This window comes from Prionailurus bengalensis, chromosome B3, assembly GCF_016509475.1.
Source record: "Prionailurus bengalensis isolate Pbe53 chromosome B3, Fcat_Pben_1.1_paternal_pri, whole genome shotgun sequence".
In the NCBI taxonomy this organism is placed as follows: Eukaryota; Metazoa; Chordata; class Mammalia; order Carnivora; family Felidae; genus Prionailurus; species Prionailurus bengalensis.
In genome coordinates, this window is record NC_057355.1 from 48951939 (window position 1) to 48978417 (window position 26479).

At 41.8% G+C, this 26479-nt stretch overlaps 1 protein-coding gene across 1 annotated transcript in view; it reads left to right on the plus strand.

Moving 5' to 3' along the window:
• Nucleotides 1–21789: 21789 nt before the first annotated feature.
• Nucleotides 21790–26479, plus strand: part of PRTG (protogenin) — a 129522-nt gene continuing 124832 nt past the window's right edge. Inside the window, exons 1-2 of the mRNA XM_043555363.1 lie at nt 21790–22039; nt 24204–24506. Of these exons, the coding sequence (XP_043411298.1) occupies nt 21946–22039; nt 24204–24506 (397 nt within the window). The 5' untranslated portion in view covers nt 21790–21945. The remainder of the gene's footprint in view (nt 22040–24203; nt 24507–26479) is intronic.

The following is a 26479-nucleotide window of genomic DNA, read 5'->3' on the forward strand; positions in this document are numbered from 1 at the left end:
TCTTATTTAAGGATGAGTTTGACGGCCTGGGGGGAAGAAGGGAGAGGGCCTCACAGGCATTCCAGCCTCTGGGAACAGACTGGCAAAGGGTGGGGCTGAGAAGCTGGTGGTCAAGGAAGGCAGTGGTGGGAAAAGGCTACAGAGAGGCCCTGGGGCCACATGGCAAAAGCTTCTTATAAGTAAATTGCAAGCTTCCTGTCTGTCCCTTAGGGATAATTAGCACAGTGCTTAATTCAAAAAATGACTTGATTGATTTCTCTTTTTCTCCTTAAAACACACATGGAGAAAACAGATTCACTCTCAGTTTCTATTATCACCACTGTATGTTTTTGATTCCCAGATCTACGTTGCTGGTTCTCTTTTCTCTACCAGGAGCCCCACATTGCCAGATGCTTGTGTGGTTGAAATATTAAAGATTCTCCTGCCCCAGTATTTCCTGTTACAACCTCCACTCTTGCCTTAATAGGGCAGCTAGGCCAGAACATATCCAGTGCCTTAATAAGGGTAGGAAAAACTTTTGACATCAGAGCAAGTCTTCCCACTCTTAAACCAAGATGAAGATTTTCTGCTTTGGAAGAAGGCGAGTCCAGTTTGGGGAGGCAGGCAGTGATAAAAATCATTAGCAGATAGCTTCCTGAAAAAGCATAGATTTTGACCTGTCTGCCTCTTTTAAATTGGCCTGGGGAGTGGGAGTGGTAAATGACAACAGAAACTGTGGATAGGTGTCCGGAAGCTGAGAGCAAAGGACACTCATGTCCTGGTCCTCTGGTAGACCCAAGAGGCAGCACAGCCCAGAGAGGGTCTGAGCAGCTGCCTGGCCCCACACAGCACCAGGGTGTAGAATGAGCTCCTTTGAGCCTGAAGGGCACAGAGAAGACAGAATCAAGGCATGAGGGACACTTCAGCCATGAGCTGTGTAGATGGAAGCCTCAAAACAAAATGGTTCTTTGAGTCCTCCAGGAATTATACCTAGTTCCAGGGGAAAGCAGGAGAGACCCCATAAATTTGTGTGACCCTAAGAAAAATGACTTATAAAAATGTAAATTTACTTTTATTTTTACACAGTTGGGGTTTGAGGCTATCCCCACTATCTACATTAAAAATTCAACTATAGTTAACTTTAAACTCATGATGTGTCACATTTTTAAAAACACGTTTTGTTTTGTTTAATTTTTAAGAAAGCACACTCACATGGGGGAGTGGCAGAGAAAGGGGGACACTGGATCTGAAGCGGGTTCTGCACTGACAGCAGAGAGCCTGATGTGGAGCCAGAACCCACAAACCGTGAGATTATGACCTGAGTTGAAGTTGGATGCTGAACCCACTGAGCCACCCAGGTGCCCCAAGTCACATTTTATTTCAGTAGATGCTTCTTCGGCACCCATTAATCACAAGGTACCCATAAGAGGAAACTGGGGTAGGCAGATATGCGAATGTGTACATATTCAAAGTGCAAGCAACGTGTTGTAAGTACACAGAGGTGCATTCTGACTGACAGGAGGGGAAAGTCATAAGGAAGGGGTTGGCATGGGTGCAGGCTTAGAAAGAGATGGGTAGGAAGTTGATAGTGAAACAATAGTGGTTTCTATTGAAGAAGTTGGTTACACTTAGAGCATAACCCGAAGGGAAGGGTCTATAGGGGACTATATGTCCCAGATCTGAGCCTCACTCCTAATGAGCCAACACCTGCATTCTCTAAATCCGTAAGGTCATGTTTGATGCTTTCCTCCCTCTCTTCCCAGGGCCAAACACTTTCAAGTCTCATTTTTCCTATAACAATAGCAATGAACATCATAAAAAGTTTTAAACAATAATAGCAACTATCATTTAGGGATTTGTCATAGTAGGAAGCTTTTTATGGAAATTATCTTCTTTATCCCTAAATAACCCCAAATATCAGAAGTGTTATCCCATGCAGGAGATTATCTTCTCTTCTCCAACCTCTATCCTCATCCCAATAGTGTCTAAATAACTACTAAGATTTTTTTCCCCAAATTTTCTATATGATCCAAAGTGTTTTTGCCATGTACATATATTATTTTTTCTTGACAAAAATTGTTTTAAACCTCCTAAGTGATCTTGTCTTTAAATTTCCATCCTGCTCTCCATCCGGTAATAATAATTTCACATTTTTCTTCCTCAATATGATTTCACACTACTATTTAATTGCTCAAGAAGCTACTCACTAATTCCTACCTGTATGCCTCTCGACATTTGCTGCCTCCTCTGGGATTTATTTCAAGCTGCTTTCTCTTCCTTCTCCCTGGAATATCCTCCCTGACCTCTACCCTACCTGCACCTCCCCCAGCAAAATCTGTTCATTAAATTATACCCACTCTTTAAGACCAGGCTAAATAACTACCTCCTACATGAAGCCTTCCGGAAGTCCTCCCATGAGAATGACTCCCTTCCCTCTATTACTGTGAGTGTTGCGTCTGTGTCTTTATGTGGTTGTACGTAAGTCCTGTATATATTTTTCTCCCTCTTCCACTGAGTGGTGGATCCATATCTTATACTTCTCATGTGTCTTATGCATCCACATTGCTCACATTACAGAATTTTACTCATAAATGTTTGTTGAATCAGATAGAAGCGAATCCAAATTTCTTAATCAGGTGCTCAAGGCCTTTCCTTCCCATGTTCTGTTCCTCCAGCATGTACACTAGATTTTTGTGAGGCAATGATCATTAACACAATCATTTCCTCTTCTTCCCCTGGTTATTTTCTCCTAAAATGGAGGCGGAAGGAACTAGTTGAGCATCTGGCAGCCAGAACTGCCCTGCCCGAATGCCTGCCTGAACCCTCAACAGGCAAACACCATGGGAATTGGCGGCGTGGAGGGGAGTTGTGGCAGGTTTTTTTTGGGGGGGGGTGGTGGGAGGCTCTGGACTTTCAACAATTGGAGCAGCCTCATCTGGGGGCACCCTGATGCTGTAGCCAACTGTGGTTTCAGGGAGCTGAGGTCACAGTAGCTGGAAGCCTAGAAAATATTCAAAAGTTAGACCCATATTCCAGCAGACTTTCCAAAGAAAGGTAAAGAGGAAGTGAAGAAGTAGAGAGAATTCATGGTGAGGCCTTGCTGATTTCCTTTTCAAATTGATGGAGAGAGATTAATGAAGACGAGATGTCCCTGAATCTGTTAAGGTATAGGTGAACAAATCACTGGATTTCTCTCTTTAAAAGATGTATGCCCAAATGTGCTTTAAAAGGTTCAGAAGTGGAAAAGACAATGTGTCTTTAATAAGAAATCATTGTCCCAAGTACTACATAAGTAATATACAGTTAGAACTAAAGAAACCAATACAACCATATGCTGAACATACACCATATGCAAAGTTTTTTAATTTTTATTTTTATTTTTGAAAGAGAGAGAGAGAGAGAGAGAGAGAGAGAGGCAGAGCACTAGTGGGGGAGGGGCAGAGAAAGAGAGGGAGACACAGAATCTGAAACAGGCTCCAGACTCTACACTGACAGCAGAGAGCCCAAAGTGGGGCTTGAACCCAGAAAACATGAGATCATGACCTGAGCTGAAGTTGGATGCTTAACTGACTGACCCACCCAGACGTTCCACCATGTGCAAAGTCTTAGAAGCTTATATTAAAGTTCTTAAGTAGTTTAGGGTTGAAATCAGAGTTAGTACTTGAGATAGCTGCCCAAAATGTTTTACTCTACTTTCCAGAATACAAACCATTATATATAGAGAATAGTCTGCAAGAACAAGAGCAATCTAGTGCCTTCATTCCTGGAGAAATATTATAGAAAACAGAACATGGCCTGTTTTTAATTCCCTACTAATCAGAAACAAAAAACATGGGTGTTTTAACTATGTAAACTAACAAATTAAGAAGCAAGAATATATCTTGCAGTCCAACTTTCTCATTTTGTTGATGAGAAAAAAATGAGTCCCAAAATGATTGAACAACTTGCTCAAGATCATCAAATGCACTGATTCAAACTTCCAATCATAGGGGTGCTTGGGTGTCTCAGTTAAGCATCTGAATCTTGATTTCGGCTCAGATCATGATCTCCCAGTTTGTGGGTTTGAGCCCTGTGAAGGGCTCTGTGCTGACAGTGTGAAGCCTACTTGGGATTCTGTCTGTCTGTCTGTCTCTCTCTTTCTCTCTCTGCCCCTCCCCTGCTTATGCTGCCTCTGTCTCTTTCATAAATAAATAAATAAATAAATAAAATCTTAGAGAAGCTGAAGGGAAATAATGCCAAGACCTGGAAACCATACCATCACTAAACAATTCTTACAGCATGATGGGTAGGAGATTCCCCATGCCCAGTCTTCATCATTTTGGTTACTCTGCCAAACAGAAAGAGGCTTGAACCCCAGCATCTGGTTGTCCATGTGCCTCTAGGCTGGAAAGGTCAGTCAGTGGGTCAGTTTTCAAATCATGCTGGCTTTTAGAAAACAGCCATGCAGGGAGAGGCCAGAAAGAAGAGAGGGAGGGACAGAAAGCTGAAGCCTTTAAAAGTTCTCCACAAAAGGCAAAGAGTTCTCCTCAACCAATCCTGACCTCTACTGACCTCCTGACCTTGTTACCTAAGGTCAGCTTAACACTTTAGAAATGATCCTGGCTGGCTCTGTAACCTCTGTCACTCACAACTAACAAATATGTCTTTACAGGGGTCACCTTTTGGCCAGAAACTGGCAGATTCTTTCCTTTCAATTCATATTAACCAAAAGTCTCTTTGGCTTCTAGGCTGTCTAGTTTGAAACCATTTTCACCAACACAGGATGCTACAGTAATTTTCACTAACACAAAATTCTCTAAAGAGTCTAGATTAGTACACAGTTTGGAAAACTGAGTACATTTCATATGGATGCTCACAGAACTAACACAGCGTGTGCCCATGTAAATGATCATGCTGCTATTTAATGAGAGAACACAGGATGACTGGAAACTTAAATTTTAGGGGTTCAAATAAGTCTTGTCTTTGGAGGAATTGTCAGTAGTCTCTCGTGTACAGAGATGCTTGGAGAGAAAGAATAGGTGACCTAAATAAGGCAAACAACCATCCTTAATTATTCTCATCACATGGTCAAGTGACGAATCTCCATGCGCAAATAGACAAGTAAAAAGACTGCAGCAGTGGGGGCAGAGGGGAACTGGGTGGCTCAGTTGGATGAATGTCCAACTCTTGATTTCAGCTCAGGTCATGACCTCACAGTTTCTGGGATCAAAGCCCGAGTTGGGCTCCACACTGACAGCATGGTGCCTGCTTAGGATTCTCTCTCCCTCTCTCTCTGCCTCTCCCCCACCCGGTCTCTCTCAAAATAAAAATAAACTTAAAAAAAAAAAAGACTGCAGGTTTTCAGCATAGTTATCAAGTTTCTTTTTTTTTTCAAGACAAGAGAGCAATCAAAATAATTTATACTTAGTCTCCAGCCCTCCAGTTCCTCACATTTACTGTAAAGATGTCTTATTACTCAAGGGATTCACTATCTCAAGATTCTCTCTGGCTAGTCTTCAAATTCAAAAAAGGTACCATCCAAATTCAGCAAGTTTCCCTTATAAGAGCAGAGTTTGCTTCCAAGTTCTGGTTCTCAGACCTTCTTTCCTCAACTAAATTTAATTCAACCATACTGTTCCGGATGTAGAATTCAGAACCAAATAAAGCATAACCCTGAACTTCAATGAGTGCAGAATGAGGGAAAGTGGAACTAACCGGTAAACAAATGAGTGAAATAAAGGGTAGTGTGAGTCCAAAGAGGGCAAAAAAGCACACAGGAGTATGGTGGAATGGTCAGAAAGGATTTCATATGAAGGTTGTGGCAGGGTGGTCGCCTGCCCCCAGTATGGACCCAATTAGCCTCACTTTCTGGTATTCACATCCTATATAGTCCCTCTGACATTGTATCAGAGTTAGTCTGTGTCATGTATAGGATATGATGGAAGTATTGGTGTGTGACTTCTGGAGCTAGCTCATAAAACATTGCCATTTCTGCTTTGCTTTCTTGGATCATTCACTCTAGGGGAAGTCATTAGTCATGTTTTGAGGATTTGTAAGCAATAGAAGAGAGCCCCATGTTGGGAGGAACAGAGGCCTTTCACCAAGAACCAACATCAACTTGATGAGTTACCTGAGACATGCATCTACCAAGACCAGCTGACATCTTGACTGCAACCTCACGAGAGACCCTCAGTTAAGATGCACCAGAATTTCTAAGCCACTGTAATAGAATTATGACCCCCCTCTCCGAGATGTCCATGTCACAATTCCCAGAACCTGTGAATATGTCATATCACATAGCAAAGGGGAATCAAGGTAGAAGATGGAATTAAAGTTCTGACTTTAAAAAAGGATATTATCCTGTATTATCCATGTGGGCCCACTGTAATCACACATCTCCTTCAATGTGGAAGAGGAAGGCAGAAGAGGTCAGAGTGAAGCAGTATTTGAGAATTCAACCACTAGGCTGGATTCAAAAATGGAGAAAGGGGCATGAGAGAAGGAATGTGGTGGCCTCTAGAAGCTGGAATGTGCAAGAAAACAGATTCTCCCCAGAGCATCCACCAAGAAAGACAATCCTGCCAACAAGACACCCTCGTGTTTGTCCAGGCAGACCTGTTGTAGAATTCAGAACTACAGAACTATAAGATAATAAATCTGTGTTGTTTTAGGTCATTGCGATGTGGTAATTTGTTACAGCAGCCATAGAAAATAATTGACAGAAACTATAAAGACAAAACACATCTACTATTATTTTAGGACACTGAGTTGAGGTTAATATGTTATGCATTAATAGGTAACCAGTAAAGAAGTTGATGCCCCAAAGTGGACTGCTAACAATAAAAACTTAGAATATGAGAGATATTTGGAACCACATGGGAAGAAACTAGAAAGACTTTAATGAGAGAATTAGTAAAAGCCTAAAGGGCTCTAAAGAGACTGTCCATTGAAGCCTCGTGGCCTCTGAGGAGGAAGACAGTGGGGTCTTAAATGAAAGCTAGGAAAATTTTACTGGGACCTGGAGGAAAGGTAATCCTTGTTATATAATGGCAGAAATTTCAGTAACACTGTTACCTATAGTAGCAGGAAAGTAATAAATATATCTAATGAACTAAGTGATCTAGCTAAAGATATTTCTAGGCTGAGTGTTGAAGGGGCCACCCAGTTTCCTCTTGCTACCTCAGGCAAAACATGAGAGGAGAAGAAAAAAAAAAAAAGGACTTTTAAACAAAAAGATCTCCAGAATTAGTGGGTTTGAAAATTTCTGGCCTCTCCAGATGACACATGTTGCTAAAATAAGAAATAACTTCCAGATAAGATAAAATCCAAGACACCTGCAGGAAACATTATACACTAAGATTATACATAATATATATCTATCATATACATGAACACCATATAATGTATAAATTAAAATATAAATAAATATATAAAATAAAAATACATATAAATTAACATATATTTTATACACCTCTATAAAATAGATGATATAGATAGGTAGATCCATAAAATGATAGATAGATAAATAGATAGATAGATGAAGCTTATTGTAGAATCCTTTGTTAAGATCTGACAAAGATTTGGGGAGCCTGGGTGGCTGAGTTGGTTAAGAATCTGACTCTTGATTTCAGCTTAGGTCATGATCTCAGGGTCGTGGAATTGAGCTCCATGTCGGGCTGTGCACTGAGTGTGGAGTCTGCTTGGAATTCTCTCCTTCCCTCTACCTCTGTCCCTTTTATTGCACACTAATAAAAGTCAGTAAAATTGTTACTCTCAAGAAATTTACAACTCAGACCCCACTGCTTGTTAGAATGATGAATGAAAAATAACCCTTATCAAGGCATATGATGATGAAATTTCAGAACACCTTTGAGAAAGAGAGATCCTAAAAACATCCACAGGGAAAGGAAAAAAGAAACCCACACTCAAAGAATTAGAAGTCAGAATGGTTAATAGCCCTCCTCAATGCAAAATGATGCCAGAAGACAGTAGATGCCTTTAAAGTTTTAAAGGGCGATGATTTTACTTTTTTAAAGATCTTATTTTTAAGTAATCTCTACACCCAACATGGGGCTTGAACTTACAACCCCTAGATCTAGTCGTGTGATCTACCGACTGAGCCAGCCAGGCACCTCAGGATGATGATTTTCATTCAAGAATTCTGTATCTTGCCATACTGTCAATCAAGCACAAAGAGTGAAACATGCATTTTCAGATATTCAAGGATTCAAATAACACCTCCCAAGCACCCTTTCTTGGAAATCTACTATAGGATATGCTTTAGCAAAATAAAGGAACGTGCAAGAAAGAAGATGACATGGGATCCAGGAAACACAGCTCCAACTCTGGAGAGCTGGGAAGGAGAGGCCCAGGACAACGGCTGTGCAGCAGGCTGATACAGTCACCAGCCTAGAATGGAGTAGGGAGAGGGAGGCTCTGGCCAGGAGGGGCAAGATGCACTGAACTGCTCATTTGCATCATGACTTTTTACTCTATGAACATGTATTACTTTAATAACATTTAAATTAATATTTTAAATTATATCCTATCTTTTTTTTTTTTTCCCAGGGAGAGTGCGCAAGTGGGGTGGGGGGCAGAGGGAGAGAGAGGAAGAATCTTAAGCAAGCTCCACACTCAGCATGGAGCCCCGAGGCCAGGCTCAATCCCAGGATCCTGAGATCATGCCCTAAGCTGAAATCAATCGCTCAGTCGCCTGGGTGGTTCAATCTGTTAAGTGTCTGACTTCAGTTCCGGTAATGATTTCAAGGTTCATGAGTTCAAGCCCTGTGTCGGGGTCTGTGCCAACAGCTCAGAGCCTGGACCTTGCTTCAGATTCTATGTCTCCCTCTCTCTCTGCCCTCCCTCGCTCATGCTCTTTCTGTCTCTCAAAAATAAAAATAAACATTAAAAAAAAAAAAAAGTCAGACACCTCAACTGACTGAGCCACCCAGGCATCCTAAGTTATATCCCATCTTGAATTGTCTTTTCCCTCACTTAAACATGTTCCTATCCAGCCAAGTCCTTCCAGCACAGAATACATACTGCTGTTAGGGCAGGGATCACAGAGCCTTATCAGCATTTGTTTATATGTCTGTCTCCACAGTTATGATATGAGCTTCATGAGGGTTGGGGCTGTGTAATTTCATCTTGATTTCTCAGCATCCAGCAATCCACCAGAGTGCCTGAATAGACAGTATGTGTTTGCCCAGTTAGACCAAAACTGATTAAGATAACTCTAGAAAGAAATTCCTCAAAAAGAGCATTTAAAAAAACAGTTTAGTCTTTTTGGTTTTTTTTAATGTTTATTTATTTTGAGAGAGAGAGCACTCAAGCAGGGGAAGCCTTAGGGAGAGGGAGGGAGGGAGTCTTAAGCAGGCTCGACGCTCAGCACAGAGCTCAATGGGGCTCAATCTCATTACTGTGAGATCATGATGTGAGCCAAAATCAAGAGTCAGAGGCTTAACTGCCTGAGCCACCCACGTGTCCCCAAAAAGAGCATTTAAAAAAATTTTTGTAACATTTATTTATTTTTGAGAGACAGCATGAGCAGGGGAGGGGCAGAGAGAGAGGGAACAGAATTTGAAGCAGGCTCCAGGCCCAAGCTATGAGCACAGAGCCTGATGTGGGCCTTGAACTCACGAACTGTGAGATCATGATCTGAGCCGAAGTAGGACGCTTAACTGACTGAGCCACCAAGCCGCCCCTTATATTGCCATAATAGGATTTCAACTCAGAGAAAAAGTTTATTTCAAACAGTTAACATTCAAAAATATTCTCCTGACATTAATATTAAACTATCAACATGTGAATTGTTTCTATCTCCAAAATAATTCATTCATTTAATAGAGACTGAATGCCCACTATATGCCAGAAAATCATCTACTTGCTATATACCAGATAAAGTCTTCCAGTGGAAGAAATAGGAAATAAATCACAAATAAATATATGCCGGGGCGCCTGGGTGGCGCAGTCGGTTGAGCGTCCGACTTCGGCCAGGTCACGATCTCGCGGCCCATGAGTTCGAGCCCCGCGTCGGGCTCTGGGCTGATGGCCCGGAGCCTGGAGCCTGTTTCCGATTCTGTGTCTCCCTCTCTCTCTGCCCCTCGCCCGTTCATGCTCTGTCTCTCTCTGTCCCAAAAATAAATAAACGTTGAAAAAAATAAAAAATAAAAATAAAAATAAATAAATAAATAAATAAATAAATAAATATATGCCATAATGCTGGACTGGGTAAGGAGACCGAGAAGACAGGGGGAGGGGGGCAGACACCTCTCTTAGATGGGGTGGCCAGGGAAGGCCTCATATCTCTTTGTCCCTGTTCTTCTGTTTCCCTCCATCTTATTAGGAAATAGGGCAGCCTTGAAAAACACATAGCAAGTTTTTAGTTGGGATGCCCTTGCACTAAGTAAAATTTGTTTTTTAATGTTTATTTATCTTTGAAAGAGAGAGACAGAGACAGAGAGACAAAGGGTGACTGGGGGAGGGGCAGAGAGAGAGGGAGACACAGAATGCAAAGAAGTCTCCAGGCTCTGAGCTGTCAGCACAGAGCCTGATGCAGGGCTTGAATTTACAAACCTCGAGACCATGACCTGAGCAGAAGTTGGAGGCTTAACCAACTGAGCCACCCAGGTAAGACTCTTTAAGAAGAGGAGGAGGAAGAGGAAAGGGAGAGGGCTGTTCCTCCTCCTTCCCAACATTTAAGGTGATAACCTCTATGGGACTCAGAAAAGGATTCCTTGCACTCAAAAAGGCTGTGAAGGGACTGCTGTGAAGTCAGAAGAAATTAACACTCCTTCACTAGAGCAAGAGCTTTGAACTGAAAGTAAGTATCCAGGGTACCATCCCACCTTAGCTGCTGCCATTCAGTGATCAAAGGGATGTGACTGGTACAAATGGGGATATGATTTCTTAGTGGACATCAAACCTAAGGGCAACTTGAAGAACTAAGCTTTAAAATTAAAGTTTCTCCCAATTCTTAAAATATACATAATTAAGGAATATCAACTTTTGTCAGCACCTGTGGTTAGTCATACCTACTACTCCCAAAATATATACTCGTACATTTTCATTTTGGAAACTGAAAGCATATAACACTACTAGGTCTTTGTTCACAGTTATGTTATGACCAAAAATGCTACATAAGAAAGTTGCTCTATGTTACAAAATGAATATTTATTGATAAACAGTATTTTTATTTATTTTGTTATTTTTTAATGTTTATTTATTTTTGAGAGAGAGAGAGAGTGAGCAGGGGAGGAGCAGAGACAGAGGGAGACAGAGGATCAGAGCCTGATGAGGGGTTTGAACTCATGAGCCCCGAGATCATAACCTGAGCCAAATTTGGTTGCTTAACCGACTAAGCCACCCAGGTGTTCCCAATAGACAGTATTTTTAAAAATATAGGGCAACTAGTAGCTTGTTAAGTCATCAGTCTTAGTTATCTTAATGAGAAATGTGAACTTGAAGAATATAAATTTTCTGAAAAATGTTAGCCATAGCAAAATAATTATAATCTACTTGTTTGTTTATACATATCCTCCCATGTATTTACCTTTTCTTCTCTAACTCTAAAAGCCAAGAGATCTAAAAAACACTTTTCAGTTATCCAAAAATCTCTGTAAATCTTATACAACTTTTAAAAAATTCTATGTCTATAATTATAATTATTAAAACTATTTTCCTGGGGGCACCTGGGTGGCTCAGTCGGCCCAGCATCCAGCTTCCGCTCAGGTCATGATCTCACGGTTCGTGAGTTCCGGCCCCGCATCAGGCTCTGTGCTGACAGCTTGGAGCCTGGAGCCTGCTTCGGATTCTGTGTCTCCCTCTCGCTCTGCCCCTCCCCTGCTCATGCTCTCTTTCTGTCTCTCAAAGATAAGTAAACATTAAAAAAAAAAACAAAAACTATTCTCCTTTAATCACCTTCTCATAGTATATATCCCTTGGCAATGATAGCCACACAGTTTACAAACTAGGGAAATAGAAATGTATGTCTATTAGCTGAAAACATGTGCCTTAGTCAAGGATCTATAGGTTTATGAGCTCCTAGATAGAGATGGTGAACTATGACCACCCAGTAGGCAGTAAACAGCAATTACTAAATACTACTAATGTTATTATTTACAATAGGAGCAGGAGAAATAGCAAGCCAATATATAGTGACAGACTTGAAGTTTCCCACTGATATAAAGTGCACTTTCAATGAAACATTAACTTACCAACTTACAGAGGTCCTTCAGGAGTTAATCAAGAAAATTATTGGTTCAGGAGTGCCTGGCTGGCTCAGTCGGTGGGGCAGGTGACTCTTGATCTCAGGGTTGTGGGTTCGAGCCCCATATTGTGTGTAGAGCTTACTTGAAAAAAAAAAATCTTAAAAAAAATCATTGGTTCATAAAACATAACTCAGTGAATTATGGGCTAGAAATTGCCACTCCATCTGTGTGTGTGTGTTGTCAACATTTCCCATGGCAAGGAGTGGAGAGAGCTTGGTGTTTCTTGAAACCTGGGGCTTGAAATACTGGCCAGATGAGTTGGGAGTTGGGTGGACACAATTTAGAGGCTTCTAATTGTGAACTCTGCCTATTTCCACATCAGCCCCATCACATACATACCAACAATGGACTGCAGATTATCGGCACTGCTCCACTCATCAGGAGACAAAGTGAAAAGTAATTTATTCCTCCTTTTGAAAATGTGGGGACCCCCTGGTCCACTGTGTGCAAAGCACTTTGTTAGGTGCTATATGAAGGTGTTGAGGCATGGTGTGCTGCTTGAGGACAGTCATAAAAGATTTATGAATGTACTAAATAAAAGCTTAGTGTGGGTGTGTCTAGAAATGGAGAGCTCAAGTCCCTTTGGACTCCTGGAGTGCCTCTAATGAAGCATGAAGGTGTTGGGGCCGATATCTTAGAACACAGTGTTCCCTCCCTCACCACCACTTTTCTTTTTCTTATCCACCAAACAGAGCATAAGAACAGACACCTCTTCAGTGGTCAGGAGATCAGCAACAGGGCAGTTTAGAAGGTGGGGAATTTCTAAATTTTTTTTAATCTTTATTTATGTATTAATTTATTATTTATTTTTGGATAACATGCTATTTTTTTTTAATCTTTATTTATTTTCTTTGGGAGAGAGAAATACAGAGCATGAGCAGGGGAGGGACAGAGAGGGAGAGACAGGCTCCAAGATCTAGGCTGTCAGCACAGAACCCGATGTGGGGCTCGAACTCACAAACTGTGAGATCATGACCTGAGCCGAAGTAGGACACTTCACCGACTGAGCCACCCAGGCCATTCCAAAAGGTGGGGAATTTCTAAATCCCATAGTCACGTTGTGAATTTATTCCACAATTTTTATTTCTTTGGTCTAAACAGTTTTCCACCCCTCCCTATTGCTCTTGCTTTATAGATCTCCACTGCAGTCCTCTTCAGCATCCTCAAATTTCTAATTTCCTAATTTTTTCTTTCCTCTCCTTCAGTTGTATCAAGTGGCATAGGAATAGAACTTGTATACAAGCACATTGGTAAAGAGGAGGGAATAATTAAGTTTTATACACCAAAAGTTATGTGTAGGCTCCCATCACCATGTTTTCATGCATGCAGGAATTTGGTTGCTATTTCTTAGATGCTTTGCAGGAGAACTCCTGAAACAAAAATTCAGCTGGTGTTAAATCCATTCTCCATAGACTTTTGAACAGGATCAAAGACAAGTGTGAATCCAATGATATATCACTCTTGGTGTTGGTTAAAGAAACAAATACACATGAAACAATAAAGCATGGATTGAACTAACCTACATTTGAATTCTGCTTTATCACTTACTGGTTGTATGGCCCTGAGCAACTTTCTTAACCTCTCTAGGTCTGTGTCCCCCTCTGTAAAATGGGATTAGCTATTCCTTTTTTGCTAATATTATTATTTTGGCTTCCAAACATTTCATACTCTTGGTTATTCTCTGCCTATGTGTCACACTTTGCCTTTTAAAATGTGATATTCAGAGATGCATGTAATATGAACAAAGTGGCATATAGTAAAACTACACCTTCCTTGTCATGGACACTATACATGTATGAACACATCACAGGTTTGCATTAGCATGATTGCAACCATACACATTGTTGGCTCAGTCGTGGTCAATATCTGCAAGTCTTTTCTCACAAACTGCAGGCGCGTCAGGTTCCTCATACCCAACTCTGACTCCTGTCCATCAAATGCAATTAAACTAACCAAAAAATAGGAGTTTGTGTTTATCTCAGTTAAGTTCCATGCTGTTTAAAAAACAAGAGAAATGTTTCTCACCCACCATACATAGCCCAGCTCTACCAGTTGTCTGTGGTTTGCTGGTCCATGCAAAGGAGAAAAACAAGTGATAGTCTTAGACAGTGATAGGAGAATGGAAAGTGTGCCAGCAAGAACCAGTGAGCGGTGTCGTTTCAGAACATATGAAATATAGAAGCAACTCCTGGCTAATAAAAATTATCTTGTGGGGCATCTGGGTGGCTCAGCTGGCTAGGAGTCCAACTCTTGACCTCAGCTCAGGTCTTGATCTCAGGGTCATAAATTCAAGCCCGCACTGGGTGTGGAGCCTACTTAAAAAAAAAAAAAATTATCTTGGTAGAATCTGTTAATAGTTCTATCTGTCCACCTTATGCTACCACTTCTCTCTCTCTTCAACTTTTCACAGGACACTCAGAGTTCTATGACTGAGGATCTGAGTCAAGTAGACTTGGGGGAGCATCATGCTTGTGTCATGTACATGCTGTGTGAACCAGACTAAGCTACTTAACCTCCCTGAGCCTCTGCTCTTCTGCAAAATGAGGATAACATTACCAAGCCTGTCTAGTTATGAAGATTGAGTGAGATAAAATTGCTAAAGTGCCTGGCACAGAGTAGATAGCAAAGAATGTACTACAGGCAACTGTCCAAAGGGACACCTTTGGGAAATCATGGCCTGCAAGTTCAAGCTCCTTAGCATGGCATGAGGCCTCTTTGGACATGGCCCTGCCTCTCTTCCCTCTACTCACCACTGTGGCAATTGAAAGACCTACCTATGGTTTCCTGAATATATCTTAAACTTGCATACTTCAATGCCATATTCATACTTTTCTCCCTGGAAGGCTAGCCACAATCCAGTCCAACTAGAAAACTTCTGCTCATCCTCAACATTCACCACAGATATCAGCTCCTATGTGAAGCATGTGTTGGGAGAAAATTCTTCATGGTTCTCTCACATTTCTGCACAAGAGAGGACAGCTTGCAAGAGAGACACCACCTACACTTGGTTCTGGCCTGTCTCTTCAAGGATGTTGGTATAGTAAATAGCTGAGGAAGACAGAGTGTCTCTCTGGGATAAAGGAGAGGCATGCTTACTGCCCATTATAAGATTTGGGTTTCTTTTTTTTTTTTTTAATATACTTAAATTTTCTTGGAAGACAGTTTTACTTTTTTTTAAAGTTTATTTATTTATTTTGAGAGACAGAGAGAACCAGTGGGGGAGGGGCAGAGAGCGAGGGGCACAGAGGATCCCAAGCAGGCTCTGGGCTGACAACAGAGAGCCCTATGTGGAGCTCGAACTCACAGACCATGAGATCATGACCTGGGCCAAAGTCAGACACTTAACCGACTGAGCCACCCAGATGTCCCGAGGTTTGGGTTTCTTAAGTTTAGGATTCCTCTGTAATACAACCTACTGTATATGCAGGTGACATTTGGTCCTCTTACAGCCCTGTGGAGTTTGTGGCTTAGGGAACTGATGCAAAATTGCTGGTACTTTGGCTACTGCTATTGCCATGAGTAATAAACTGTCCTTCATCTCTGACAGGAATTTTGTGTCTTTTACCAGTATTCACAACATGGTAGCAGGCTAACCTGTTAGCAGAGTAAAATCTGAGATCTTTCATACTTCTCGGTAGTATGCTCCCTTCCTTCCCATTTCATCTCCCTGTAGGGGTATACATTTCTCAAACTCTGCTCTCAAATTATCCCAAATATTGCACTTTATCACAATATTCAGTATCTACATACTTTTCTTGTAACTTTTCTTATCTGCGACATCTATCAGTGCCTAGAACACACCAAATCCTCTGTACTTTGCTAAATGAATGAATATGGTCAGTCCTCAGCAGTTCCTTTAAGAGTTTTCTCATTGCTGGCATATATCCAAGGGGATGTCCAGTGCTCTTGGATTCAGTTCTAAATGTCTTGTGCTCTCTTTTGTCACAAACCCTTGATCACCTCCCCTTTCCTGCCCTGGAATGACCACTTCAGTGCTGGTGCCTTATGAGTTACTCCTGGCTCTTGTTTCCACTTTTCTGCTCCAGTAACTAATAACTAGCAACAAATCTTCACCAAAGAGTCCCCCAGGACCTCTTTTCTTAGTTTCCATGTGAGACAACTATGAAGTATAGAAAACTTTTCATTCTATCAAGCAACTTATTGGTTATGCATTGTTTTACACACAAATTCACATAAATATGTCCTCTGCATTTTAATCCAAGCCAATGATAGTAAATGTAGACTAGAAAAGTTCATTTCCAAATACTGGACTTTACACTAGTCTCTCCAAGAACTTTCTTTCAATTGCTTTCCATCTATTTAATTAATATTTCAGTATAGTAATGTATTATTTCTTCAGTGAACAAATATCTATTCAGTTCCTCTTAACTGCAAGTCAGTGTCTTTCTCACTTTAAGGAACACAAAGATGAATCAGATATAATTTGTGCCCTCAAAATGTTAGTGATTAAGTATGTATAAGTTACATGCCACAAAAATACCATAAGGTTTAAGACAAAATAACATCTGTGCTGTGCCTGAAAATATAGATAAAATTTAGAAGGCTCTCAATACAGGATGGGGGTGAGGGTAAAGAAAGTACTCTAGGTTCAGGGAAGAGGTTCTGCAAAGGCTCATAGTCAGGGCAACTCAAGTGCTATTAGGTAATCATCAGAAGTTTCACTTTGGCCTGAATGTTGAATACATTTAAGAAAAGATTGGCTCTAAAGTTGTAATGGTAGGCTGAGGCCAGATCAGGGGGCCATTAGGATTAAGGCATTTGTTATTTGATGAACACTGTGGTTTTTACAGGCAATGAGGGGCCAGTGAAAGTTTTTTGATCAGAAGAAAAACTTGATCACAGGCAAGTTAACCTGGTAGTCACCATACAAATGAATTGGAACATGGAAAGATTGGAAGAGTTAGGAGAAGTCTTTTGAGAGCCCATTTTACTGCAATGGCTCAGGTGAGAGGTACTGAGAGCTAAAACATGGCCAGTAACAGGAGATACTGAGTGGAGACAGATTTTAAAAGATTTCTGGGAGAAAGCTGACAACATGGAGCCCTTGAGTAGGAATGAGTAGATCTTCAAACAAATATGATTTTGCATAATCCCTTTTAATATCCAACTAGTATTTTTCCAATATCATGAGATATGGGTGCTCAGATATCTTGTTGAAATCAAGATGTGTTTTACTTTTCTGTTTTTTTTTCTTGACCTACCTTGATATATGTATTCTTAGCAAATGTGGGCTTCTGCCTTGTCACCACCACTGCCTCCCTTATGCATTTACAACCCTCATTTTTTTATTGTCGTAAAAATATCCCCACATAATATAAATTTATTCTTAACAATTTTAAGTGAGAAGTAAAATACTGTTAACTACATGTATAACAGATCTCTAGAACATTTTTATCTTATGTAACTGAAACTTCATGCCTATTGAACCACAACTCCATTTCCTCCTCCTCTAGCCCGTGGCAACCATCATTCCTCTTTCTGTTTCTATGAGTTTGATTACTTTACAGTTTTTTTTTTTAATTTACTTTTAGGAATCTCTATACTCAATGTGGGGTTCAAACTCATGACCCTGAGATCAAGCCTCACATGCTCCACTAACTAAGCCAGCCAGACACCCCCATTTGGTTATTTTATATACCTCATATTAGTGGAATGATGCATTATTTGTCTTTTCATGATTGGCTTATTTCACCTAGCATAATGTCTTCAGGGTTCATCCATGTTGTAGCATATGACAGGACTTCTTTTTTAGGGCTGAAAAATATTCCACCACATATATATGTATGTACCACATTTTCTTTTTCCATTTATCTGTTGATGCACATTTTGGTTGCTGCCACAGCTTGGCTATTGTGAATAACGCTGCAGTGAATGTGGGTGTGCAAATAATTCCTCAAGATCCTATTTTCAATTCTTTTGATACACCCCTGAAAGTAGGATTCCTGGATCATATTATAAGTTCTATTTTTAATTTTTTAAGGAAACTCAATACCATTTTCCATAGAAAATGGTACACCATTTTATAATTCCACAAATAGTTACCACTCTCTCTTAACATAGTCCATTTCATGGGGTACCTGGGTGGCTCAGTCACTTAAGCGTCCAACTTTGGCTAAGGTCATGATCTCACGGTTCATGGGTTCTGGCCCTGTGTCGGGTTCTGTGCCGACTGATGACAGCTTGGAGACTGGAGCCTGCTTCGGATTCTGTGTCTCCCTCTCTCAGCTCCTCCCCCACTCATACTCTCTTTTTCTCTCTCAAAAATAAACATTAAAAATAATAAAATAGTCCATTTCAGAATGTTTCTAATGGCAAAAATTAAGCTCATCAGCACTGAGTGATTTCTAAAATCATGAGATAATCATAGCCTGTGATCATTATCCCAGGCCTGGTCTTCTAATCAACATAGTAGGAGCTCAATAAATATTTGTTAAAAGTTGAACAACTATAGACTTTTGCTGTCTTTTCTCATTCTCTGTGCTTCATAAACATACATAAATGGTCCTAGGATTTCATGGAATCAGAAAATATGCAGACATCAGAGGGTTTAAAGATCATTTGGTATAACTCCATAATTTGATGGGCAAAGTTATGTGATTGCCCCCTCTCCCCAACCACCAAAGTTGGGCCAGCTGACTTGAATTTACTTAATGAAACACCAATCCTTTTTTTTTTACTTACCCTCATGTTTCAGTTCTCAAATATTTGGCTCTATTCTTTTCAGCCTGAAAATAATTGTTCTTGTTTCAGAATGTGAGAGCAAAAGGTAGTTGTTTATTTCAACGAGATTTATCCTTCAAGCAGGAAACTTTGGGAGATTAAATACCAAGGCACTTCCTATCTCTTTCGGGACAAATTTAGGAACTTTTGAAGGAAGTCACTGGAGTCGCCATCAGTATAATCACCAAACAAATTAATCAGATTTGACTCTTAAAAACTTGAATATTCAAAAATTAAGCCCACTTCGAAAGGACAAAGATTAATTACTAGTGGGAATATTTACTTACTAAATAATAATTACAATCATTTTTGGAGCTATGCACAGTTGCTTTCCATGGATTATATCACAGCAGCCCATTGGTATTATACTTATTTCCCTTAAATAGATGAAATCTGAAACAATAAATGACTTGTCTATGTAATGCTGAAATTTGAACTCTAGTCTGCGAGACAGCAAAAAGCATGTTTTCCATCAATGCAAGGTACCGTGCTGGAATCTGTGGAGCACTCGAGAACTCTGTAAGAAGCCCTTAAGTAGTATATGCAGCCTGGTACGTGATATAAGACAAGTGTTATACAGGAAGGAAAATGTACCTGTCTGAGAAGACATGTACTGTGTTATTTAAAGAATTATGCTATAAATTCTGAAGCCAACAGAAATAGGTGTTAAAAAACAACAACAAAAAAAAAAGTAGGAAGAAAAGAAAAAGAAAAAAAAAGTTTAAAGGCAGAAAGGATTATATAGTAGAAAGGGCAACAAACAAATCAAAGCACATGAATTCTGACTCCCAGCTACAACTAACTAATGAGTGACCTTGGGTATTCTGCAAATTTTACATAATATACTATAATTACATCATCAGAGTAATTTTATTACCACCTAACACGGGATAGTAAATATATCAGAAAAGTTCCATAGGGTTGTTCAATCTCATTACATTGTGTGTGTGTGTGTGTGTGTGTGTGTTACACATATCACATATTTTATTTCATATTGGATGCAATGCTATGTTCTTCTCCAATGCAACTCAAGGTGCAAAGCCATCCTATAAGAATCAAAGGCCTCTATGATCAATTAAAATGTTAAAAGGAAGGCAAAGTGGCAGTTTTTTTAAAAAAAAGTTCTCCCCCTGCTTTTTAGCTTATCTCTCCCCACCCCCAGCCTTTATACTTCTGATTTAGTCAAGAAAGAGAGTATAAAAGAATCTTATTAGCAATTCTTATGCAGGAAATATGAGCACTTGGGGTCAATTGAAAGGAAACTGGGAGAAGGGGGAGTCAAGAGGAAGAATGTCATACAATTAGACAATTTAGCCACACACAGTTAAGGTATCATGTAAATTTGTGTAAATTTCAGATATTTAAAACATCCTTGCAAGTATTTCGTTTTATTACCTCTAAACACTTTTCCCTTTCCATGAACCTTTACTCTGATGCTTAGAAATAGTTCTAAATTCATCTAAATTATTAGTTAGGTTTTGCAGGCAGTATAGTCAAGGGTATTACCGTTTTACACGGGTTAAAAAATGTTAAACAGGCTGATCCTTATTATAGAAAGCTTCCGGGGAAGGTAGTGCTGCCCTCCCAGCAGATGTTCTAAAACTGTTGATCCTCCCCCGCCCCCTTTTTTTCATAAGGAGGATTTGGGGAACATGCTATAGGCAGTGTGTTGGTGTCTTAGTGACAAAAGCTAGATTTCTGTCTGCAGATTTCATTAAGGTTAGCTTTTAGCCTGCCCTCATCATGTGCCACAGATTTAATTTTGGATTAGCAAGTGCTAATCCACATGGAAATGCTCTCTATGATCCACATATGTTTAGCAACCTGATTACATTTTTAAATGTACCTTTTAACTCCTCTTGTTATCCTTAATTCTAAGAGATGTGAACAGATTAATAATATTTGTGTCTTTCCTGGTCAGTTTAACTTCTACCCAGGTAGTCTATGGAAAGCCTGGTCCCCCAAGGCAAGCCCAGAGAATCTAGAAATCTCTTGATCTCGCCTCAACTTTTAGGACAGGCCTTTTGTATTCACCGTTCTCACGCATTAAAGGACTTGACTAACTTGAGATACAGATAGTAAAACGTCTCCCTAAAAGGTTAATTATTCATTTCAGGGTACTCTTGGGAGATGTTTTAAGCCAGTGCTGCATCTGATGGGGGCAGGGAGGGTAAAAGCCATCCCCAAATGGGGCTTAGCACCCGGAGATGCCTCCAGTCGAGCTAACAAATCTCCGAAGTGGGAATAGTCAGTTTTCCCTCCACAGGGCCTCGGCGTGTGAGGGAAGGAGGGGGATGGGCAGGGGGCCATCAGGGGAAAAGTCTCCGGCCTTTCCACGTCTCTCAACACCATCCCTCCCCCCACCCGCCTCCTCTTTCCCCGAATCCTAAACAAGCGGGCGGGAGAGGGGCCCCGGGGGATGGCCGGACCTCGAGGCTTGGCCTTTGTGGCTCTGTCTTCGACGGTGGCGGGCAGGCAGGGGGGCGGGGCCGCGGCCGGAGACCCTCAGCCGGGGCTTGACCCCCAGGTGCATTGTCCGGCGGGGCCCGCCCCCGCCCCCTCCCCGCGGGGAAGCGACAGAGCCGCCACTGACCCCCTCCTGCCGTCTCCATCCGCCGGCCGCACCGACCTCGCGGTCCCCAGACCAGGGGCCAGATGTAGAAAGTAGTCCCAGGCCGGCAGCGGCGGCGCTGTCCACTCCGCCGCCCCCGCCCCCTCCAGCCGCCGCCTCACTCCGCCCCCAGGCCGGACTCTCGGGTCCCCCCCGCGCCTCCCGCGAGCGGGTGTCCGTGCGCCGGCCTCGCCGAGACCACAGACACCCGCCGCCGGCCGCGCAGTGCCACGCCACGCCGGACCCCGAGCGGGAAGCCAGGCTGCGCGCGTCCAGCCGCGGCGCGGGGAGAGCCCGGAGGCGGGGGCCGGCAGGAGGACAGCGGCTGCAGGGCGGCCGGGGAGCATGCCCGCGCAGCCCAGCTGAATGGCGCCTTCTCTGCGACCCCTCGCCGGGCTGCGACCGCCAGGGATGCTGCTCCGCGCGCTCCTGCTCCTGCTGCTCCTCGGCTCCGGTCCAGGTGGGAGCGCTTTCTTTTGCGTGTCTCTGCGCCTGTGGGGTTGGAGCAGGCGCGAGTGGGCTGGGGAAAGAGGAAACCGGGGCGGGGGGTGGGGGGTGTTGGGGGAGCGGCGGGGTCCTCCGCGGTGCGCTGACCACCGGATCCTGCCCGCTCCCTGCAGCCAGTCGGGAGCCCCTGTTGGAGGCGCGAGCGGCTCGCGGGCGCTGCGGGGGCGCGCGGGCAGAGCTGTGGGCGACTCTCCTGGCACACGCCCCTCCTCGCAGCGCTCCCTGAGCCGCAGGCTGCAGGGCCGTGGCGCCCGCTGTCCACTCATCCCCCTTTCTCCTCGCGCCATTGTCCGGGCTCCGGCCGCGTCCCAGCGTCCGCTACCAGCCGCAGTTCCGCGCCGCCCGCCCCGGCCGCCGCGGCGCACGTGGCTTTATTTATATTGTTTCCTTAGTGGCAGCCTTGCCACGCAGGGAGCGCCGCGGTTTCTCGCGGCTTCCCCTTTTTGCAGTGGGGTTTCCTCCACGTTTTAGGGCTAGGGGAAAAAATGGGTGAACTCAGCGTCCAGGTCAGCGCCCCGAGTGCCCCCATTTTCCAGGATCCAGATCAAGAGAGGAGGAGACAGGAGGGGTGGAATTGGAAAGACAAGAGGGTTGGAAGGTGCGTGGCTGATTTCTGCTCTGGAGGGGAGGAAGGTATTTAAAGAGTCCCCCCCCCCCCACACCCCACCCCTTGTAGCCAGGTGTTTTGGGGCAGGGCCTGAAGTGTGTACGAACGTGAAGATTCCTCCAAACTCCAGGTTAGCCTTGTGCAAACTTGGATGAACTAATTTTTCTCGTTTGTGTCTGTGTTGGTTTACCCTCAAAGAGATAAAAATGTAAAGTGGATGTGGTGGTTGCAGGAGACGGGGAGGAGAGATGTTCAGGAGAACGGGTACAGGTTACAAATCCCCCGACTTTCCTCTTCTCTGGACGAATTAGTTTTTGTTAACACGAAAAAAGGATCAAAGTCAGATGTGACTCGGAAACACAATGGGCGCCTTCCGGAGCGGTCCTCGAAGTGCCGGGCTGTTAGGGTCGCTCGAGTAATCCCAGGCATACGTTAGAGGTCCGCAGCCGTAGCGTGGGAGCGTGACTAGTGTGTAAGTTTTCCCGAGGACCTGCCTTGATGAGAAACAGATCAATCCCGGGAATTTGTAATCATGGATTCAGAACATCAGAAGGAAGATTGAATGTCCCAAAACTCCTAACACTCCCCAAGCAATATGCCAGACTTTAGCTGGCCTTTGCACCGAATGCAAGAGGTGACAGGGTATTAGGTGGTCATTGCATGCCTTCTCCTGGCAGGGACAGTGTGTATGCTTAGGATGAAGCCTTTCCTCTTCTCATAAAAATGTGTATTGGTTGATTAAGCAATCTCCTATCCCTGTTAGACTGTTAGGACCAATTAGTCACGCACTTTTTTCCAGCAGTTGGTGGTTCTAAAAAAAAAAGAAAGAATAAAAAGAAATAAAAGTTTTCTAATCCGATCATCCCCTGAGTACAATCACCAAGAGTTACCAATATTTCAAAGTTGACTGTCCATTAAATACCTACCTTACTCTGCCAATAGTAAATAAATGGTTCTTTTTCAAGGAGAGGAGATAGAGTCTTTGCTGTAAAAGGACAGATATAAAGATGCAAACTTGTAATTTGTCACAAAAGATAAACGTACTTCCCAAAGGAGTAGGTGCCAAGGGGTCCAAAACACTTCAAGGGACAAGGAAATAAACTTGCTTGTTCACAGAGTTGGAGTTTTGCTAATGATTTCTTGTAAAATTAGACTTTTACGACTTACTCTGTTCAAGATCTTTTTTGACAAGCTTGTAAAAGTAGCAAACAGCTTGTGCTTTCCTGATGATTTTGATACTCTAGCAAGGAACTTGAGAACACGATTCTTACAAGGCAGAGAAGATCATGAAATCTTCCCTATGCTTTTAGAGTGGATGTAAAAGGTGATTTTCTGATTTGTTGAAAAGGTTTGCTGAAGCTTAGATTGGTTTATTAAGGTATTTATAAGGTAACTAATGTGGTTTGTTAAACTTTGTCATGTTACACCCTGCATACGTGTGTTACCATTGTGTGTTAAGAAATGATTTTATACCTATAATTCTGGATATGCCCCCCCTTTTTCCTTATAGGAGTGTGGTGCTTTAGTGAACTGTTTTTTATAAAAGAACCACAGGATGTAACTGTCACAAGAAAGGACCCAGTCGTTTTAGATTGCCAGGCTCATGGAGAAGTTCCCATTAAGGTCACATGGTTGAAAAATGGAGCAAAAGTGTCTGAAAATAAACGGATCCAGGTCCTGTCTAACGGCTCGTTATACATCAGTGAAGTGGAAGGCAAGCGAGGAGAGCAGTCTGATGAAGGATTTTATCAGTGCTTGGCAGTGAACAAATATGGAGCCATTCTTAGTCAAAAAGCACATCTTACGTTGTCAAGTAAGTATTTAAATTCTTCGTTGTTTGACACTTTTCATGGCTACATTTTGATGATATTTTTGATACACCAAGTGCTAACCCTGAAAATCACACAAACATTAACAATTACCTGGAGTAGTAGTTGATGCTAACTAAAGCATGCAGAAAATTTTGAGAAAAAATAAATAAATTTGGATGAGTGATTAAGAACAAAAGTCAGGTTAGGTTTAGAACACCTAAGTCTGTAGAAGTGGCTTTATAAATTTAAGTGTTTGACATTATGGGAAGAGTTGGTTGTAAAAGTTTGGCTAAAACAGCAAAAGTTCTAAAATCTCATCTTTCGTAAATTAATAATTAAAATTTAAAAATCACAAGCAAATCTTCCTGCTTCGTAGATGGCCCTTGAGTGCTAAATCTTTCTTAAAGCCCAACCTTCCATTTCTCCGAGTGCTTTAAGATCACTCATGTTGCTTTTTAATTGTAGAGAGGGCATTGGCCAGTAATTCTCAAGCCTTTGAAGTATTCCTAGTCTTTTTCTGCTGGGAAAGAAAGAGGTTAAGGCCATTTCCATATTATGCTTAATGGATTTAAACCAGATCTTGCCCCCTTTATTCCAGTTGTCATAAAGTTTGCTGTCTAATGATTTCCTTTGTATGAACAGCCCCATCAGATCAGCCATTTGTCCAAGTGATCCAGTGGTTGGTGTCTGACCTGATATGTTGGGTGTAAAGATGGGCGTAGGATAGACGGGGATCTCCTTGTTCCCACTGAGGCTTTCCACCTTCTCAGGGGATCTGACATGCAGCACTCAAAATGACAATAGGCAGTGTAAATCTTAAAATAACAACTGTATCTTAAAAACAGTTTTTACAGGCATCCTAGCTACATTCTTTTGTTGATCCACAAAAGATAGATTTTGTGCTACACCAACAAATTGATCATTTACAGGATGAACAATAGGAAGAGGGAGCTCTTAAGATAAAAACTTAATCTTAAGGAACTAGTTTCTTCAGGGCCTACACAGTTGAAATTTAGGGAGGTATTGGCAGGGGTTTTCTAGGTGACTCACTATGCCATAATAGTGTATGACAATGTATATGCTACCGTTGTATTAGTATTTATTTTACTTGTGCAATAATGATTAACTGTAGAAAATAAGTTGCAAGCAAGTATGTTTATATTGAAATATGTCAGAAAAGTAGAAGAGTTTCTAATTTTAGCCCCTCCCCAGAGTAGCAAAAAGCTCAGAATTTCTGATAAACTTTCTCTTTTGTTTTCCATAATCAGTGGCCAGTAATCATTTTGTTGTCGAGTGATGTTTTTTTTTCTGTACTGTGCTGTTTTCAGGACAATGTGCTTTTTATGCTTATGTTTGGTTGATTTAATTTTTGTGTAACATAAAGTTGTTCTATTGAGTTGTAAATTTTTCACCTTTTCAGTGTTGTGGAAAATGTTTCATTCCCAGGAGCTGTAGCTTGTATTTCTTTCCTGGAGAGGAGAGGAACAGGATAGAAAGGTGGAGGGAGGCAGATGGGCCTTGAAAGGATGAAGCATTTATCATGACCACACACTATTTCCAGGACCTCCTTAGAAGCCTGACAAAAAAAAAAAAATTCTAGGGCACCGAGAAATACCTTGAACACACACACAGCTTTGAAGTCTGAATAGCATAGTGAGTGTTATTAACATTGAAACAAATTTAGTGCTGGCTTTTTGAGCATCTTTTGATTTTTGTAACTTTGTAAAAAATAATGGATAATAAATATTAGATGTGAATCATTTTGAAAGCTGTTGTAGTGAGGTTGTTTTCATATAATGAATAGGGGAAAAAAACCTTTCTAGTGAAACTATGTAGAACTTTGCTTTGCTGTTAAATGTCAACTGTAGTCAGTTACAGGGACCACACTTCATAGGCACACATTTTATTTAACTCCGCAGAGGTATTTTGCTAGGACATTGCATTCAGTATTACAGATTTAAAATTAATGCATGCA